At 45.2% G+C, this 18,315-nt stretch overlaps 1 protein-coding gene across 1 annotated transcript in view; it reads right to left on the bottom strand.

Moving 5' to 3' along the window:
* Positions 1-654: 654 nt before the first annotated feature.
* Positions 655-18,315, bottom strand: part of HCFC1 (host cell factor C1) — a 62,050-nt gene continuing 44,389 nt past the window's right edge. Inside the window, exons 20-26 of the mRNA XM_082263658.1 lie at positions 8,830-9,201; positions 8,639-8,748; positions 7,884-8,018; positions 7,291-7,476; positions 5,571-5,868; positions 3,095-3,158; positions 655-900 (exon numbers count right to left, since the gene is read on the bottom strand). Coding sequence (XP_082119784.1) covers positions 861-900; positions 3,095-3,158; positions 5,571-5,868; positions 7,291-7,476; positions 7,884-8,018; positions 8,639-8,748; positions 8,830-9,201 — 1,205 coding nt within the window. The 3' untranslated portion in view covers positions 655-860. The remainder of the gene's footprint in view (positions 901-3,094; positions 3,159-5,570; positions 5,869-7,290; positions 7,477-7,883; positions 8,019-8,638; positions 8,749-8,829; positions 9,202-18,315) is intronic.

Raw genomic sequence — 18,315 nt, 5'->3', positions numbered from 1 at the left:
TCCAGTCAAGACCTGGCAAAGCCATGCTGGAAATAAAACACCAATATTAAGCCATCTGATGTATTACTGTGCCACTATCCCTGTTTATACATCCCCCCCCCCCACCCCACCAGCGTGGAAATATCTGGACCACTGAACATATAGAGCAGGTGGTGAGCCAAGTCAGTCCTAGAATCACATCTGGATGTGGCAATGCCCATCTTCAGTGCAGCTATGCTGTCCAGAAGAGATTTGCTTCAAAACAAGCATCAGGATGGAGCTGCGAAGAGTGTAAAATATATATATATTTTTTTACAACACCCCATTGCTTTAAGTCTTAAAACCTTTACACCGCAGATAATGTCCAAGTGCTTCTGTTGTCAAAACAAAATTAGTCCCCCCCGCCCCCCAAAAAAAAAAAAAAAAAAACTCTCCCTCATCTTTTAAAAAGAAAAACAAATTGCCAAACAAGCAAAAAGACCTGGACGAATCTTCTAAGCAGTTCATTTACAAAGCTTGAGTTTGCAGGCCTGTCAACTGAGAGTCCATATTGTTCAGCACACCCCAGGCTCCTGTAATACTCCCCACACAGAAAGACAGAAGCAAAGAAATAAATCAGGATTGTTGGGAGAGATTCAACTCTTCCATAAATGTGTTTGGGAAGGGGGAGGGGTGGAAGGTGTAAAATGTGCTTTTCACAATGTTCTTTAAAATAAGAGGAGGAGAAAAAAAAAGAAAAAAAAAAAAAAAAGATCAGTTTATCCAACCCCAAGCAAATGGTGGTGGGCAACGCGATAAAAAAAGTTGATTGGGGATGTGGAGGATTTTGAGGAAGTTCAAGGAGATAGCTGTACTTCAAGGCTGTGCAGGAGCTTCCATGATCAGGGGTGGTCAGGCTTTGCCTTCTTTGGAGCAGTTTTCCTAGAAAAAAAAAAAAAATTGTTTTTTTAAGTATATGGTTACTCTATGGGCAAGAGCACACATCCCATGTTCTCCTTTCTGGTCAAGTGGAAAAAAAAAAAAAAAAAGTCTGCATGTGCAATATCCTGGGGGATGCTTCCTACTCGGCACCCATACTGAGGTATAGGCTGTAAGTTTTAGAAGAGTGAATAGACTACAGGGATCAGCATGCTCTTACTGCATTGACAACTACACGCCGCTTGCCGCGGCAAACTTGTAGTTTGTTAAAGCGGTTATAAAGCCTCAACGTTTTTACCTTAACCACTTCTGGACCGGAAAGATTTACCCTCCTAATGACTAGGCCATTTTTTGCTATACGGCACTGTTATTTTAACGGCTAATTGCGTGGTCGTGCGAATGTGCCCATCAGCGTGCCCCTGAACATAAAATATACCCATCAGCGTGCCCCTTAATATAAAATAAGGGGCACTCTGATGGGCACATTTTATGTTAGGGGGCAAGCTGATGGGCACATTTTATGTCAAGGGAGAACTCTGATGGGCACCTTTTTTTTATATGGGGCACTATAATGAGCACAACAAAATATGCCATTCTGCACACTTGTTAAAGCTTGTGCAGCTATTCTCCCCTAAAAATGTGCTCCACATACCTGGAGCCAGGAGCTGAGCCAAAAGCCGCGAACAGGGGGGTCCACGCCCTAGCTCGCTGCCTGGTGTTCTGACAGATACCCGCTCAGATTACTATACCCCCGTCACTTCCGCCGGCCGCGCGTCAAACAGCTGTGCGAGTCCCGAGAGGGAGCCGCGCGTGACGTCGCGGCCCGTTGGGACAACACCAGCTGCAAGTGAGCAGCAGTGAGGAGGGGGCTGAATACGGCCTCGCGGTCCGGGCGGAAGCATCATGTGGGCCGCCATTTAGTGACTGCTGGTCTATGTGGACAGCTTTACCACGGATGCCTGCATACTAAAATGTGTCCTTTTTAATCATCAACCAGGTTGAGTTGCTAAATGTTGAACCCCCTCATTAAATGTAACCATAATGCTACACTTAGAGGTGCCTCTCTCTTTAATACTCAGTTGTGACATGACTCTACTCATATTGCAAGACCTTGCTTATTAAAGCGGAGTTCCAGCCTAAACACACTCACCTGTCCAACGGTCCAGCAATGCGGCCGCCCCAAAGCCTCGCTCTTCTCCCTCTGCTCTGCGGCGCCGGCATCACTGGTGTGGGCACCCGGCTGTGACAGTTTGCGGATTTACAGCCGGGTACGCACTGCGCATGTGCGAGTTGCGCTTCGCGCCGTGAATGGCCAGCAATCTTCTGGGACCTCTGACATGTCCCAGAAGATTGCAGGGAGGGAGGGGGAGAGGAGAACTAGGTATCCGCTCCCCCCCCCCCCCCAGGGGGTAATTCCTACCTAAAATGGAAGTTCCACTTTTGGGTGGAACTCCGCTTTAAGTAAAATTGATATAAAAAATTTTGGGTCTTCGTGTAAAACACTTGCAATCCAAAAGGTTTTACACACACACACACTTTTTTTTATTACATACTGTCACCAGTCAGTGGCTCTAATCACCACCACATCCATCATTATAAGATAATGCTACACTAGTGACAGTATGCAAAAAATAAATGAATGGTTTTAAATATCTTTATTTCCAAAAAAATTTGGGGGAAAAAAATTGCAACTTTAAAAATTCACTTTTCCTCTTACTCCAAAAAGGGGTAATTTGGGGGTATTTGTACTAGCCTGGCATTGTTGGGCCTCACGAAATGAACTAGACGGCCAGTACACCAGGATTGATCAGTGTTCAGATACATATACAATAAGTTCGCGGACTAACTTTCCTACAGACTATTTGGGTTATTTTCAAGAAATGTAGCAGAATACATTTGACCTAAATTTATGGAGAAAGATTTGCAAAATTTTATAACAAATTTTTTTTATCAAAATGCTGTCTTTTTTTGATTTATTTAGCATAAAAAAAAAAACCCCAGTGGTGATTAAATACCACCAAAAGAAAGCTCTGTGTGAAAAAAAAATTAAAATTTATTTGGGAGTACAGTTTTGCATGACCCCGCCAATTGTCACTCAAAGTGCAACAGCACTGATTGCTGAAACTTGGCCTGTGCAGGAAGAAGGTGAAAGAGCCCGGTATTTAAGTAGTTAAATAGTCAAAACACAAATACTTACATGTCTGGCGAGGATACTGGGCGTTTGGTTCCAGGCTTGCCAGCTGTACCATCTTTGCTGGATTCTAAAAATATAAGAACCCATGGTATATATTTAAAGTTGAACTTTCATCAGAAAACAATGTAATAATTCTCACAAGAACGTGGAAACATATCTGACAATAACGTAGACCTGAACTTAAAATGTAAAAGATTAGCTATGTTTTAGGGAACATCTAGTAATGTCAATTGTGCCTTAGTATCCTGAATAATGCAGGTCTTCAATTCCTTCTAAAAAATAACAGTGCACTTCCTGATATGCAAGCGTGCCTACAGTCTTGTAGCTGTACAACATGCAGTGTGAGATCCAAGGCACTGCTGCCTCTCATGGTCAGTCTCAGGAGATTTGGATTCAGTAAGGTCTGGAATGCAGTTTACCACCCTGCCTCTTCCAAGATGATCCCCTTATGGAGGGAAATATCAGCTTCAGGTAGAACTCAGGCAATACCGGTGGACAAGTCCATTTGTCTCCCTGAACATTTTGGGCACAGCACCCACAGTTCAGTTGCTTATTAAAAAACTTGTTCACATTATGGGGGAAATTTACTAAAACTGGTGCAGCTGTGCATGGTAACCAATCAGCTTCTAATTTCAGCTTGTTCAATTAAGCACTAAGTTTGCACTGTTTTAGTAAATAACCCCCATGTGTGATGACTGGCGGTTCTCCACACTGGATAAATGCTGTTCGCATACATACTTCCCTACTTTCTTGCCAATGGCTAGTCAGAATAAATTGAATTGCGGCTTCATAGTAAACCAAGTGATCACAATTGTTGACAACTTTATAGCAAGACCTTGTGTGCTGGTACTAATCTGACTACTGTAAGCACAAATACAGTTACTTAACGTAAAGGGAATGCTTAGCTTTTTTTTCTTCCTCTTGTGGCCCATGACCTGCTACTGCTACTGAAGTGGAGAGGCGGCTCACCTCACTATTAACCACTTACAGACTGCCCACCGTGTATTTACGTAGTTACTTTGACATTAAATACCGGGGTTATGACCACATTAATTTTTAAAAAGGCGGGTGGTCCGCTTTACCATAAGGGTGGTCCCAGCAGCGGATTCGCCTCTGGATCGCCCATATGGGCAGCGGGAGAGGTGCTTCTAGGTAGTTTTCCCTGCTTACCGGCCCAGTCGGTAGTGGGGAAAAACAATTCAGTCCGCTGTCCCCTCAGGCAGGAAGTCGAGTGAGGGCAGGATGGCCCTCACTCAACTATGGCCTTGGAGCAACGTCATACGTTGCTTCCTAGCAACAGATTTAAGGAACCCATTTTTTTTTCCCCATCATAAAAAAGGCAATTTCTTTTTTAGTGTAGATGTGAGATCTGAAGTCTTTTTGACCCCAGATCTCACATTAAAGAGGTCCTGTCATGCTTATTTCTATTACAAGGGATGTTTACATCCCTTGCAATAGGAACATAAGTGATCAAAATGGGTTTTTAAAAAACAGCGTAAAAAAAAAAAAAAAAAAAAAAAAAGGTAAAAACGGTAAAATAAGGGGGGAAAAAAAAGTTAAAGCGCACAGAAACTTACGCAAACCGCACCTACATATTTAAACGGTGCTCAAACCACACGCGAGTTAACGCTGTGATCGTTCGAGCAAGAATTTGAGCCCTAATTTGAACTACCGCTGCGCAAATACAGTGAAAAAATATTGCAAAAATCTCCCTTTTATTCTCTAGGGTCTCTACTTAAAAAAAAAAAAAAAAAAAAAAATCTATAATATTTGGGGGTTCTAAGTAATATTCTAGCAAAAAAAAAAAAAATTATTTTAACTTGTTAACAAGTGTCAGAAAAAGGTCTGGTCCAGAAGTGGTTAAGAACACAGGGGTTTATTTACTAAAGCTCGAGTGTGCAAAATCTGGTGCAGATCTGCATAGAGACCAATCAGCTTTTTTTTGTTTTTGGTCAAAGTAAACAATGCACAACTGTACCAGATTTTTAACTCCCCAGTCTTAGTAAAAAATCAATCCCACAGATCTCATCTGGTCCTTAGTCTCAACATAAAAATTATTTTAAAGGCACATAAAAATGTAAACATAATTAAATGTGGCAGATATCTTGGTGTAAGCATTGCATTCTAACCAGGCTCGGGTATATTTTTGTGCACAAGCATTTCTATCAGACAGCCATTTCTAGCGTTTCCAAACAAGCACATTGACATGCAAGAGCAAGTTCCGTTATGCCACTTAAGTATCACAAGTTAGGATTGAGAAGAAAAAAAACCCCAGTACTTTGAGCCCTTCAAACAGAGCTTCAGCAAATCCATAAACCTATATAACAAATATGTGCACATATTTGTTCTATATGGGTTTTATGCGCTGCCAAAGCATTGTGACAGCAGCTAAGTTTGTCTAGTATGACCTTCAGCATGCAAGTTTGTTTCTATCTCCACAAATCCATGAACATGTTACATTATAAGATTGTGTCCTCACCTTGCAACCACCTGACTTGTGTTGCGGGTCCATAACCCTTCTCATTACGTGCAGCAATCCGGAAAATAATTGCAGGCTTTGTGGTGTAGTCTATGTGCGCATTAGACAGGCTAGAGGACTGTACCAGACAGGAAGGATTTGGGCCACAGTATACCCGCATGAAAGCCAGCTGAGCGGGTGTTGTGGCTTTCTGTTCACCACTCGTACTGCTTTGGATAGCCAAGTAGACAGAATATTCTATGATCTTCCCGGACGTGACAGAGGGAGGTTCCCATGTGAGGTGAGCACCATCAGGACTCTGTAGGAACAGAAGGTGTACAACAGCCAGTTCACAAAAGGCTCCTTAAAACATATGTCAGTGCTAGTGCAAACTGAGCTGTACTTAGAAGTTTTACAAAGGTTTTTCATAAACACACACACACACACACACACACACACACAGTCAACCTGTTCTTAAACTCAAGTTGTACCAAAAAAAAAAAAAAAAAAAAAAAAAATCGCTGTTGCAGGGTCAGGGTATGGTTCAATCCATATTTATCCAATCTAATACAATATAAATAAGTTTAAAAAATTATATGGAGGATAAACTGATTGGGAAACTACTAGTGAGCCAATAAGCAGCTGGCTCTCAATAGAAAAATCAAAGTAGTAAAAAACAATTAAGCGGGAGAAGGTCCAACACCCAAGAACAATAGCATAAAAACTTTATCCCATGGAGTGGGCAGGGTTATACAAGGGTGCTCTGGGGACATCCCCAGCGCCCAATTACCTGAAAGTAGCAGCATATAACCCATGGTCTAGGTCTGACTTCCTGAAATGTACTGTAAAGAGGAGGCATTTCTGTTCTGTTGATGGGGGTACCACCACCCACTCAGTCACATGACCGTGCTCGGGCATAGGGGCTGGCTTGGTTGCTAAGGCTCACCTCTGCACTGTCATTATGGAAGACGCTCATATGCTTCCAATATCCAAACGCAATGTTTTTTGCGCTGGCTGCAGCCAAAATTCACCTACACTCTGTTGCAAGTTCCTGGCATTTCTGGGTATTGAAATACCTATTGTAAATGTTACATAAATACACAAGGCAAGTGTATTCCTACTTCCTTTCTTCTGGATCTATGATTATTGGCCATCAAACAAAGCCTGCCCTTTGCTTCTGTACAGGGACTTCCTGTGATAAAGGCCAAACCCTGCCACCTGCTTTGTGCAGGGAGACTAGTCTGCTCTCCATCCCCCTCTTGTTTTCTGCAGGTAGCCTGTAGAGATGCTGGGTCCCACCAACAGCTCTGCTCTGGCTATGTGCCACTATATTTACAAGTTACATATCTGAATTTTCAAAATCAAGTACACACCATGGGGGCTACTGAGGTATATCATTACTAAGTTTCCGTGCTTGACTTAAGCTTTAATACATCAGCAGGTTTCCAATGCTAAACAAAAAAAGAAAAAAAAGAAGCCTACATTGATCGAGTAATTAGGAAATGAAAACTGGCAATCCTAATCATCAACCCACTGAACACTGGGAGACTTTTGTAGCCATATCCAGCTATGAGCTGAGTACACAAGCTACAGCTGCATTTGCTCCCATGAAACATTCTGCATGTTTGCTCTAAAGGATGAGAATCAGTTTTAATATGCTCCAGATGGTATAAGAGAATTCCTAGGCTGGAAACAAAAAAAAAAGAAAAAAACTACAACTTTGTCATTAAACTATTAGTACCTTGCTGATCTTTATGGCGCATGGTGCACCTGGGAAACCAGGTAGACAGGTCTTGAAGGCAGAGATTTCACTGAAGGGTCCACGACCACAAGCATTTATTCCTGCTACACGGAATTTATAGGCAGTGCCTGGCTGTAGTTCATGCTTCTTTAATTGGCTGTAATCTGGTAGGACACCAGAGTCATCCTGCAAGCACAACACACAAGTTCCAAGATGTATCCAATAAATAACGCTCCAAATTTAGCAAGAACCTTGCTCCCCAGATAAGTAAAAGCATCAATGAAGAAATATTTTCCACAGCCTGTAAAACTAGGACTGAGACACGGAACTATCTGGCAAGGGTAAGCATCTCAGGCTGCAACAGGAGAGGCCTGATAGCAGGCCCTCTATGAAGGGATCATCTAGATAAGACTAGATCCATGTATTTCCACAGATTCTGATAGTAAAGTAATAGATGGGCTATGCACATTCATTGTGATGCTTAAAGCTGGTTGTTATAGAAAGGACACCTATATTGCTAATATTTTCTTAACAAAAACCCAAAGGGTGTACAGGCCTCAACTGAAAATTTGTCAGTCACTAAACATACTTACATCGTGGGGAGAGTCCTCTGCAGGCAAGTAGTAATGCGTCACCATCATGTTCGTAGCCTTTATTACACCGACATCAAACCATTGATTCTCTTTCTTCAGTGGAGTCTTAGGCTGCTGAGGGGGCAAGTCCTGTTTCTGTACATGAGCAAAAGCATACAGATCGTTAATTATTTGGATCATCAATACATTTCACAAATTATGACCATTTCACTTTGGCCCCTCAGAAAGAAATCTTATATTTTAAATATCTTAGGTCCCTTTCGAACGAGTGGACCGATCAGGTCCACCTGTCAGTTTTTCAGGCCCAATCAGACCCTCCGTTCTCTATGGAGCGGCAGGTGTAAATGAATTTCCGTGTACACCTACCGACATCCAATCCGCTAAAAACGGATCGGACAGCAGTCGGGTGTACACAGACTGGTGTTCTGTTTACATCCAACCACCGATAGGGGAGAGCGGTCTGTGTTCGCTCTGCATAAGTGGAGTGGACACGGACCAGCCTGCTCAATGGGGATCAGTAGATTCCCGGTGAAAAAAGCAGATTCTCAGCAGAGCCCGCCCTGTGTGAAAGGGGCCTAAAGTGTTCTTGCCATCTATCCATTTTGGAAGCATTTCCTTTCACTGTTTTTGTTTTTTTTGCAGTAAGATGAGAGAAGGGAAACCAATCCAGCAGAGGCACAGCATAATGAAAGCACTGCGAAGTCTATGAGACATCCAAAACATCACTTTAACATGCCCGCTTTAAAATAACATACCGATTCAATGCCATTTGCTACTTCAGTGAGGGCTGCTGCAGCCTGTAATTTTGCTGGACTGGCGATTACCACCGGCTGAGGTGTTGTGAAGGTATTCGTTGGAGCCAAACCTTTTAAAGAAAAGCAGTGTTTAATAACGATAAAAAATCCAAAGCAACTAAATAAAGCAACAGTTTAGTTCTGACACTCACTATCTGTGGCTGTAGAAGGTAACAGGGCCACTGAACTAGTCACTGCACCCGTCAACTCATTAAGTCCATTACTTTCACTGGCAGGATCATTGAGGCTGTCAGCGGGTGCAAGGGCTTCTGTAGGCACATGGTGGAGCTGCTGCAGTTGTTGAAGTTGCTGTAACTGCTGTTGATGAAGTTGTTGCTGTTGCTGAAGCTGCTGCTGTAAATGTTGCTGATGCTGTGCTTCTTGCAATTGCTGCTGCTGTTGAACCAGAGCTGCTAGTTCCTGCTGGGTGAGAACTATTGGGATTGTGGTGGTGGGGCCTTCAGAGGTCAGGTGACGAAGCTCAGCATGAGCCATATCGGAGGTATCCATTGGCTCTCCAGCTGCTGATAGGAAACCAGTAATGAAAACAAGAATTAGAGAGTAAACTCAATCATGTGTACACACAATGCAAGGCTGTAACCTATTGTTTTAGTGCTGTATCCATCAATCATATGGAATGACCCCTATGTAGCCTGGCTTGGGCAGTTAAATGCATTAACTACTTACTGTCCTTATAACTTACTAGGTACATGTTCTGGTGCAGCAATGTCACCTTGCTGCCGTATAAGTGGCCCGACACCTCTGGGTAGGGGCGCGCATCTGTGCGTCCGGTGGCCTGCTCCCACTTTGATTACAAACAGGAGCTGATATGTTACCAGCTCCCGCCAATCCTTCGGTACATAGGCAGAATGACGGTCTGCCTATGTACACAAGGCAGATCGCTGTTCTGTCAGGAGGGAAGGCATGGATCCTATGTTCCTGCAAAGCAGGGACACAGATCTATGCCTTATAGTAAAAGCACCTCCCACAGTACACTAAAACACAGGCTAGGCACACCGTTAACCCTTTGATCAGTGAATATTGTTAGCACTCATCACTATTAGGGTCACTGGTCTCCAAAAAATGGGTTTGTGTCCGACGCAATAATCGCAGCCCTGCGATAAGTCGCTGAAGACCAACATTACTAGAAAAAAAATAAAAATATCCCCTAGTTTGTAGATGCTATAACTCTTGCACAAACCAGTCAATATACGCCTATTGGGATTTTTAAGAAAAATGTAGCAGAATACATAGCCTAAATTTATGAAAAAAATATATATTTTTTTTTTTATTGAATAGGTGTTCTAGCAGAAAAATTTTTTTTTTTAAATGGTCTTGGAGTATATTGCAAAAAATAAAAAAAAGGACATAAATTTCAGTTAATGGAACAGCGCCATAGCGCAAAAAATAGGCCGGTAAATCTTCTGGATCTGAAGTGGTTAAGTGATTGATGATGGGCTTGCCAATACAGAGCAAGCCAAGATTTTACAGCCTTTGCAAGGCAAAATGCAAAAACGGTATTGTTCAGTACAGCAAGCTACCATTTCAGTTTTGGATGGACATATGCTGGCTGAAGCTACATTTTATACTGAATAGAATGGGAAGAGACTAGAATGACATTTTGTTATGGTTTCTCAAATGTCAGAACATAATTAAGGGGAATATTCAACAGAAACCTATGTGTGCAGTAGGGAAGAGTTAAAATTTCTATGCCCCAAAAGAACACAAAACAGCACTTTGCACCCAACAACCAGTCCTGGTCCTATCCCATTAAAAAGGACTTATGACTGTACCCTACTTCATTTGTGGTGGAACTGCCCAGTCATTGCCCCCTTCTGGCACAACGTCCGGGCGCAGATCAGGTCCGTTCTCAACTTGGATGTGCCCTTCAGCCCCCTTCACTTTCTCCTGCACGTTCCCTGTATGCCGCTCAGACGTTATCGCTGTAGCTTACTGCCTCACCTCCTTAATGCTGCTAGGAGGTTGATCCTGATTTACTGGAAGCGGCCGCAGGTCTCGGGCAGGTCGGAGTGGTGGCGGATGGTAGACAACATAAGAGATGCAGAGGATTGGGTGGCTAAATGTAGGCGGACGCAGGAATGTAATGAGAAGGTGACCCAGCCGTACTTCGCTAGAGCCTTGACCGGGCCCTATTGGTGCCCCGGGTCGAGGTGCCACATTGGGGGAGGTCTGATGGAGTCCATTGGCCCCCCCTGCGGTGGGCTTTGGCTTGGTGCTCCCCCGAGCCGAGCTCCACACCAAATGGACACCTGTGGCTGTATTTGGTCCGATATGGTTCGTGGCCTCCCGCAGCCTGCCCTCTGTCAAACGTTGGTTTTGCAATGCACTATGTTTGCAGTCTACTGCCTTTTTTTAGGATATGTACCAAATTGCCCTTTTGTACCCCCAGAGTTGTGGCACTGTTTGGCTACACCCCCCCCGCCCCTTTCTTTCACCCTTGACGTCACTTTTTGTATATGTTCCTTTGTTAAATAAAGATTCATTAAAAAGGATTTATGGCTGAATTTGGACTATGTTTTGCATTTCCTGGGGACAACAGTAATGAGATAGATGTTTCTAGATCTTAGTGCCATTATAAGTATTATATAGCCTAATATAAAGCATGTAGCCAATATTAGAGGTGCTCATCAGTTTACAATTCTCTAGGCAGCCATCATTCTTCAATCTATGAACACTATTTAGTCCTTGTGTTGTGTACACAACAGTCCTGATGAAGCATGGGTGCGTGTGACACGTGTTAACATATCAAATCGTGTAAGCAGTGTTGAGCCCATTAAGAATATGCGGATTGGTAGCTATAGGTGGGAAAAAAAAAAAAAGGGGATTCTTGACTTACCGTAAAATCCATTTTTCTGATGTTCATTGATTGACACAGCTCCTAAAACTTCTTAAACATTGGGTTGTACTGCCCCCTACAGGAGTAGGAGACTGTGCAGGAAAAGGCTTGACTATGCCTATGGGCAGTCCCAGGGGGTATACACCCACACTCAGTTTTGTCACAAGCGGTATCAGAAGAAAGCCAACTCCAGAGGGGTGGGGTGCTGTGTCCGTCAATGAACATCACAGTAATGAATTTTACAGTAAGTCAAAAATCCCATTTTCTTTCGACGGACACAGCTTCTGGTATGCTTACCCATTGGAACATCCCAAAGCAGTGTTAAACATGAGGGATGAGAAACCACAAAGAACTTCCCAAGGCTAAACAACCAGGCAACAGGGGCTCAACCAAACCACTAAAGACCACCTAAAAACAACAATACACCCTCAAAGAGGACCAGGTCCTCTTAAACAGCAGCTAGCAAAACTTTGCGGCAAAAAAGGAAGCATCCGCAGATGTCAACACATTCACTGTAGAAGACTTTGTAAAAAAGTGCACCGATGACCAGGTACACCCTAATTGCCTGGACCACATCCAAGGTATTTCAAGACAATTTCCTTCAGATGTTTAAGCCTGGGACACAAGGAAGGCAACACAATGTCTTCATTCAAATGAAAATCAAAGACCAACTTAGGAAGGAATGACAGACAGCGGAAAGCAGCACCACCATATCCCTGTGAATCACCAGATAAGGTGAATGTCAGGATAACACCGAAAGGTCCGATATCCTGCGCGCAGAAGCAATGGCCACCAAAAAGGCCACATTCTGGAACAGCGTAAGCAGGTGAAACTCCAGAAGACTCTCAAAGGGAGACTGCTGGAAAAACGAACGTACCAAATTGAGGTCCCAAGGCAGCAAAGGAGACCACACTGGAGGGACCAAGTGCTGAACATCCTGAAGAGGAACGCACGCACCACAGCTGTAGCCAAGAGTCGTTGGTAGAAGACCGCCAAGGCCAACACATGACCCTTGATTGTACTCAAGGCCAAATTCTGTTCAACCCGTTGAAGGGAAGGTCAAGATCCGAGCCACCGAAAAAGAGCAAGGAGGAACCCCAAGGGATTCACACCATGCAATGTACGTCTGCCACGTACAATGGTAGATCTTCCTAGAAGTAGATTTCCTATCTTTAAACCGCATAGGGATCACTGATTTAGACAACCCCCATCCTTCAACACTTGGCTTTCAACAGCCAAGCCATCAAAACCAGCAACTGTAAAAGCAGGCTGGAAGACTGGCCCTTGCGACAGCCGGTTCCTCCCTGAGGTTAAGCCTCCAAGGAAACATCCGCAATCAGCTGCACCAGATCGGCGTACGGGGCCCGGCGAGGCCACTTCAGGGCCACTAAAATGACCAGAATCCCTTCTGCCTTGATCCTGTAGAAGTCTTGCCAGAAGCTTGAGAAAGGAAGGCGTAAATCAGATGATCCTGACCCCACGGGGCCACTGGTGCGTCTGACATCCGCCAAAGGATCCCCTGGCTGACCCACGGACCTATGTACCTTTTTGTTTTGCCGATACACCAACAGATCCACCTTGGGTATGCCCCGACACAACTGATTATACACTCCTGGATGAAGAGACCATTCCCCCGATCTAACGCCTGCCAATGTTCCACTCCAAGAAAGTGAACGACGGAGAGGGCTGGAAAGAAACATTCTGCCCACCTGGGAATGCCGGCTACCTCCAGAGCAACCAGGACACTTCTTGTGCCCCATTGGGGATTGACCCAAGCCATGGCATTGTCAGATTGAATGCGCACTGGACAGCCTTGTAGACGATCCATCCAATGTTCCAGGCACAGCCCGATCGCTCGCAACTCAGGACATTGATCGGTAGTCTGGATTCTTCCAGGGTCCAGACCCCCTTAGCAGAACTTCTGCCGAGTATGCCTCCCCACCCAGACAGGCTGGCCTCCATGGGGACCACTGTCCAATAAAAGGGTAGGAAGGATTTTGCCCTGCCAGAGAACAAAGCCCCTGAAGTCACGTGATAGCGTGACGTAATGCGTAGGGAGCACCAGAATTGACGTTACGGGACACAGAGAAGTCCCGTGGCTTACAAGCCGAACATAACAATTTTAAACTGTAAGTTACTACTTTTAATTATTAAAAACTTTGGAAATACTGCACAATGTCGGCCCTATTATTTTGAGATTTGAGGAAGGACCGGGTCACTAGCCTGAACCAGATAAGAATATACCAGCACAACCCCCCACATTTTGAGCCAAGAAGAGGATATACAGGTCCTTCTCAAAAAATAGCATATTGTGATAAAGTTCATTATTTTCTGTAGTGTACTGATAAACATTAGACTTTCATATATTTTAGATTCATTGCACACAACTGAAGTAGTGCAAGCCTTTTGTTTTAATATTGATGATTTTGGCATACAGCTCATGAAAAAACAAAATTCCTATCTCAAAAAATTAGAATATTTCATCTGATCAATAAAAAAAAGTTTTTAATACAAAAAAAAGTCAACCTTCAAATAATTATGTTCAGTTATGCACTCAATACTTGGTCAGGAATCCTTTTGCAGAAATGACTGCTTCAATGCGGCGTGGCATGGAGGCAATCAGCCTGTGGCACTGCTGAGGTGTTATGGAGGCCCAGGATGCTTCGATAGCGGCCTTGAGCTCATCCAGAGTGTTGGGTCTTGCGTGTCTCAACTTTCTCTTCACAACATCCCACAGATTCTCTATGGGGTTCAGGTCAGGAGAGTTGGCAGGCCAATTGAGCACAGTAATACCATGGTCAGTAAACCATTTACCAGTGGTTTTGGCACTGTGAGCAGGTGCCAGGTCGTGCTGAAAAATGAAGTCTTCATCTCCATAAAGCTTTTCAGCAGATGGAAGCATGAAGTGCTCCAAAATCTCCTGATAGCTAGCTGCATTGACCCTGCCCTTGATAAAACACAGTGGACCAACACCAGCAGCTGACATGGCACCCCAGACCATCACTGACTGTGGGTACTTGACACTGGACTTCAGGCATTTTGGCATTGCCCTCTCCCCGGTCTTCCTCCAGACTCTGGCACCTTGATTTCCGAATGACATGCAAAATTTGCTTTCATCCGAAAAAAGTACTTTGGACCACTGAGCAACAGTCCAGTGCTGCTTCTCTGTAGCCCAGGTCAGGCGCTTCTGCCGCTGTTTCTGGTTCAAAAGTGGCTTGACCTGGGGAATGCGGCACCTGTAGCCCATTTCCTGCACACGCCTGTACACGGTGGCTCTAGATGTTTCTACTCCAGACTCAGTCCACTGCTTCCGCAGATCCCCCAAGGTCTGGAATCGGTCCTTCTCCACAATCTTCCTCAGGGTCCGGTCACCTCTTCTCGTTGTGCAGCGTTTTCTGCCACACTTTTTCCTTCCCACTGAGGTGCCTTGATACAGCAATCTGGGAACAGCCTATTCGTTCAGAAATTTCTTTGTGTCTTACCCTCTTGCTTGAGGGTGTCAATGATGGCCTTCTGGACAGCAGTCAGGTCGGCAGTCTTACCCATGATTGCGGTTTTGAGTAATGAACCAGGCTGGGAGTTTTTAAAAGCCTCAGGAATCTTTTGCAGGTGTTTAGAGTTAATAAGTTGATTCAGATGATTAGGTTAATAGCTTGTTTAGAGAACCTTTTCATGATATGCTAATTTTTTGAGATAGGAATTTTGTTTTTTCATGAGCTGTATGCCAAAATCATCAATATTAAAACAATAAAAGGCTTGCACTACTTCAGTTGTGTGTAATGAATCTAAAATATATGAAAGTCTAATGTTTATCAGTACATTACAGAAAATAATGAACTTTATCACAATATGCTAATTTTTTGAGAAGGACCTGTAAGAGCAGACCTGATAAATAGATCCAAAGGCGCATTGCTAATAGCATTAAGGTGAGCGGTTAGCACACCTAGAAGTGTTGAGCACTGAAGATCACATTATCGCACCAGGTGTATAGGTGGAAAGAAGTACCTTTTAACTCACTGAAGAGGATTATTGCTTTCTGGACACTTGAACACAATATATGGATTCTATGTTTATTTAATTTTTCAATTAATCAATTTGTCTCAGTATTTTCTCAATGTAAATTAATCACTTTAATAATTGGCACAGAGCACCTTTATATTTCACGAACATCACTTGAATATAATTTAGAATCATTGAATATCACCACAAGCACTTTATTATTAGTATTGTTAATGAGCCAAGATACTGTACATAACTCCCCTGAAGCGCGGTACTCCCCCCCCCCCCTTATTTACACCAAATCAAGGACTCTCGTACCCTGGCTCAGCTGGATTTGGTTGTCCAGAGACTGCGGATTCTTGTCCCATGTGATCAGAATCTCCCGCTGCAGGGACCTCGTATGGAAGTGCACAAACTGGACCGCCTCAAAAGGTTGACACCATCAGGCCCAGCAACCGCATACAAGTCCGGGAGGACGACAATCTGCTGGTCAGCAGGAGACTAACTGCAACCTGCAGTGTCTGAAGTTTGTCTAGAAGAAGAAATACTCTGGCTAAGGCCAAGTCCAGAGTCAGACCAACATAGTCTAGTTTCGTAGATGGGACCAAGGTGGACTTCCGAAGATTCAGAACCTACCCGAACTCCTTCAAAATTCATATGCTGATCTCCAGGTTTTCCGCTAGCCTAGCAGAAGATTCTGCTCACAGAGATCATCGTGTAAATAGCCCAGTGAAGACCTGGGGGGAGGCGAGACTAAATGGTAAAAACCCAAACTGATAATGTTCCTTTCCCACTGCAAAGCGGGAGAAGCATTGGTGACCGACACATATGGAATGTGAAGGTAAGCATCTTTGATGTCTATGGAGGCAAGAAAATCTCCCTGATACAGGGAAGCCACCACCGTGCAAATGGACTCAATCCTAAACCCGCACAAAGCAGTTCAGCGCCTTGAGGTCCAGGATTGGACGCACCTTGCCCTCCCTTCCCGGGGACTGTAAAACAGGTTGAGTAGAACCTCCTGAAAACGTTACGTAATCGAAACTGGGACAATCACCCCTTGAAAGCAAGAGATTTTCAACCGCCCCAAGGAGGGCCTGTAAGTGGACTGGGGACAGTTGATAGGTAAGCAGCTTTCCGAAGGGCTAGCACGAAACTCGATCTTGTATCCGGATAGCATGACTTTGTGGACCCACTTGTCTTGTTCCAGGGAAGTTAACGGGTCCGGGAACCAACAAAGACGTCCCCCCACCGAAATTTAGAGAGGCTGGGGGGGGGGGACCCGGTGGTCCCACCATCCCAGGGAGGGGCCCACGTCCACCCCAAAACCCTCCAGGGGAAGAGGGGGGACAGCTACTTACCATAGAAATAGGGTGGGTACCGCTCCGGACAGAACACCTCTCCATTAAGAATGGGGGGCTGTTGGCCAGGAGGAACGCAGCGACTCAGGCCGCATGCACCCTCCCGAGACGTTGAACTCACAGGGCAGCCCCCATCCAGTGGGGCTATGTCGCAGCCGACCTAGCGTGGACACGTTCACTGGGGGGACGAGAGAAAGAGAGAGAACCCCCTGGGACGAGAGAAAGAGAGAGAACCCCCTGGGACGAGGAAGAGAGAGAGAGAGGAGAGAGAGAGAACCCCCTGGGACGAGAGAGAGAGAGAGAGAGAGAGAGAGAGAGAGAGAGAGAGAGAGAGAACCCCCTGGACGAGAGAGAGAGAGAGAGAGAGAGAGAGAGAGAGAGAGAGAGAGAACCCCCTGGGACGAGAGAGAGAGAGAGAACCCCCTGGGACGAGAGAGAGAGAGAGAACCCCCTGGGACGAGAGAGAGAGAGAGAGAGAGAGAGAGAGAGAGAGAGAGACCCCCTGGGACGAGAGAGAGAGAGAGAGAGAGAGAGAGAGAGAGAGAACCCCCTGGGACGAGAGAGAGAGAGAGAGAGAGAGAGAGAGAGAGAGAAGAGAGAGAGAGAGAGAGAGAGAGAGAGAGAGAGAGAGAAGAGAGAGAGAGAACCCCCTGGGACGAGAGAGAGAGAGAGAGAGAGAGAGAGAGAGAGAGAGAGAGAGAGAGAGAGAGAGAGAGAGAGAGAGAGAGAGAACCCCTGGGACGAGAGAGAGAGAGAGAGAGAGAGAGAGAGAGAGAGAGAGAGAACCCCCTGGGACGAGAGAGAGAGAGAGAGAGAGAGAGAGAGAGAGAGAGAGAGAGAGCCCCCTGGGACGAGAGAGAGAGAGAGAGAGAGAGAACCCCCTGGGACGAGAGAGAGAGAGAGAGAACCCCCTGGACGAGAGAGAGAGAGAGAGAACCCCCTGGGACGAGAGAGAGAGAGAGAGAACCCCTGGGACGAGAGAGAGAGAGAGACCCCCCTGGGACGAGAGAGAGAGAGAAACCCCCTGGGACGAGAGAGAGAGAGAGAGAGAGAACCCCCTGGGACGAGAGAGAGAGAGAGAGAGAGAGAGAACCCCCTGGGACAGAGAGAGAGAGAGAGAGAGAGAGAGAGAGAGAAGAGAGAGAGAGAGAGAGAGAGAGAGAGAGAGAGAGAGAGAACCCCCTGGGACGAGAGAGAGAGAGAGAACCCCCTGGGACGAGAGAGAGAGAGAGAGAACCCCCTGGGACGAGAGAGAGAGAGAGAGAACCCCCTGGGACGAGAGAGAGAGAGAGAGAACCCCCTGGGACGAGAGAGAGAGAGAGAAGAGAGAGAGAGAGAGAGAGAGAGAGAGAGAGAGAGAGAGAGAGAGAGAGAGAGAGAGAGAGAGAGAAGAAACCCCCCTGGGACGAGAGAGAGAGAGAGGA

The sequence above is a fragment of the Pelophylax lessonae genome (assembly GCF_965119305.1).
Source record: "Pelophylax lessonae genome assembly, chromosome: 7".
Lineage (NCBI taxonomy): Eukaryota > Metazoa > Chordata > Amphibia > Anura > Ranidae > Pelophylax > Pelophylax lessonae.
The sequence above is the reverse complement of the archived record's forward strand: the minus strand, read 5'-3'. Positions and strand labels throughout refer to the sequence as shown.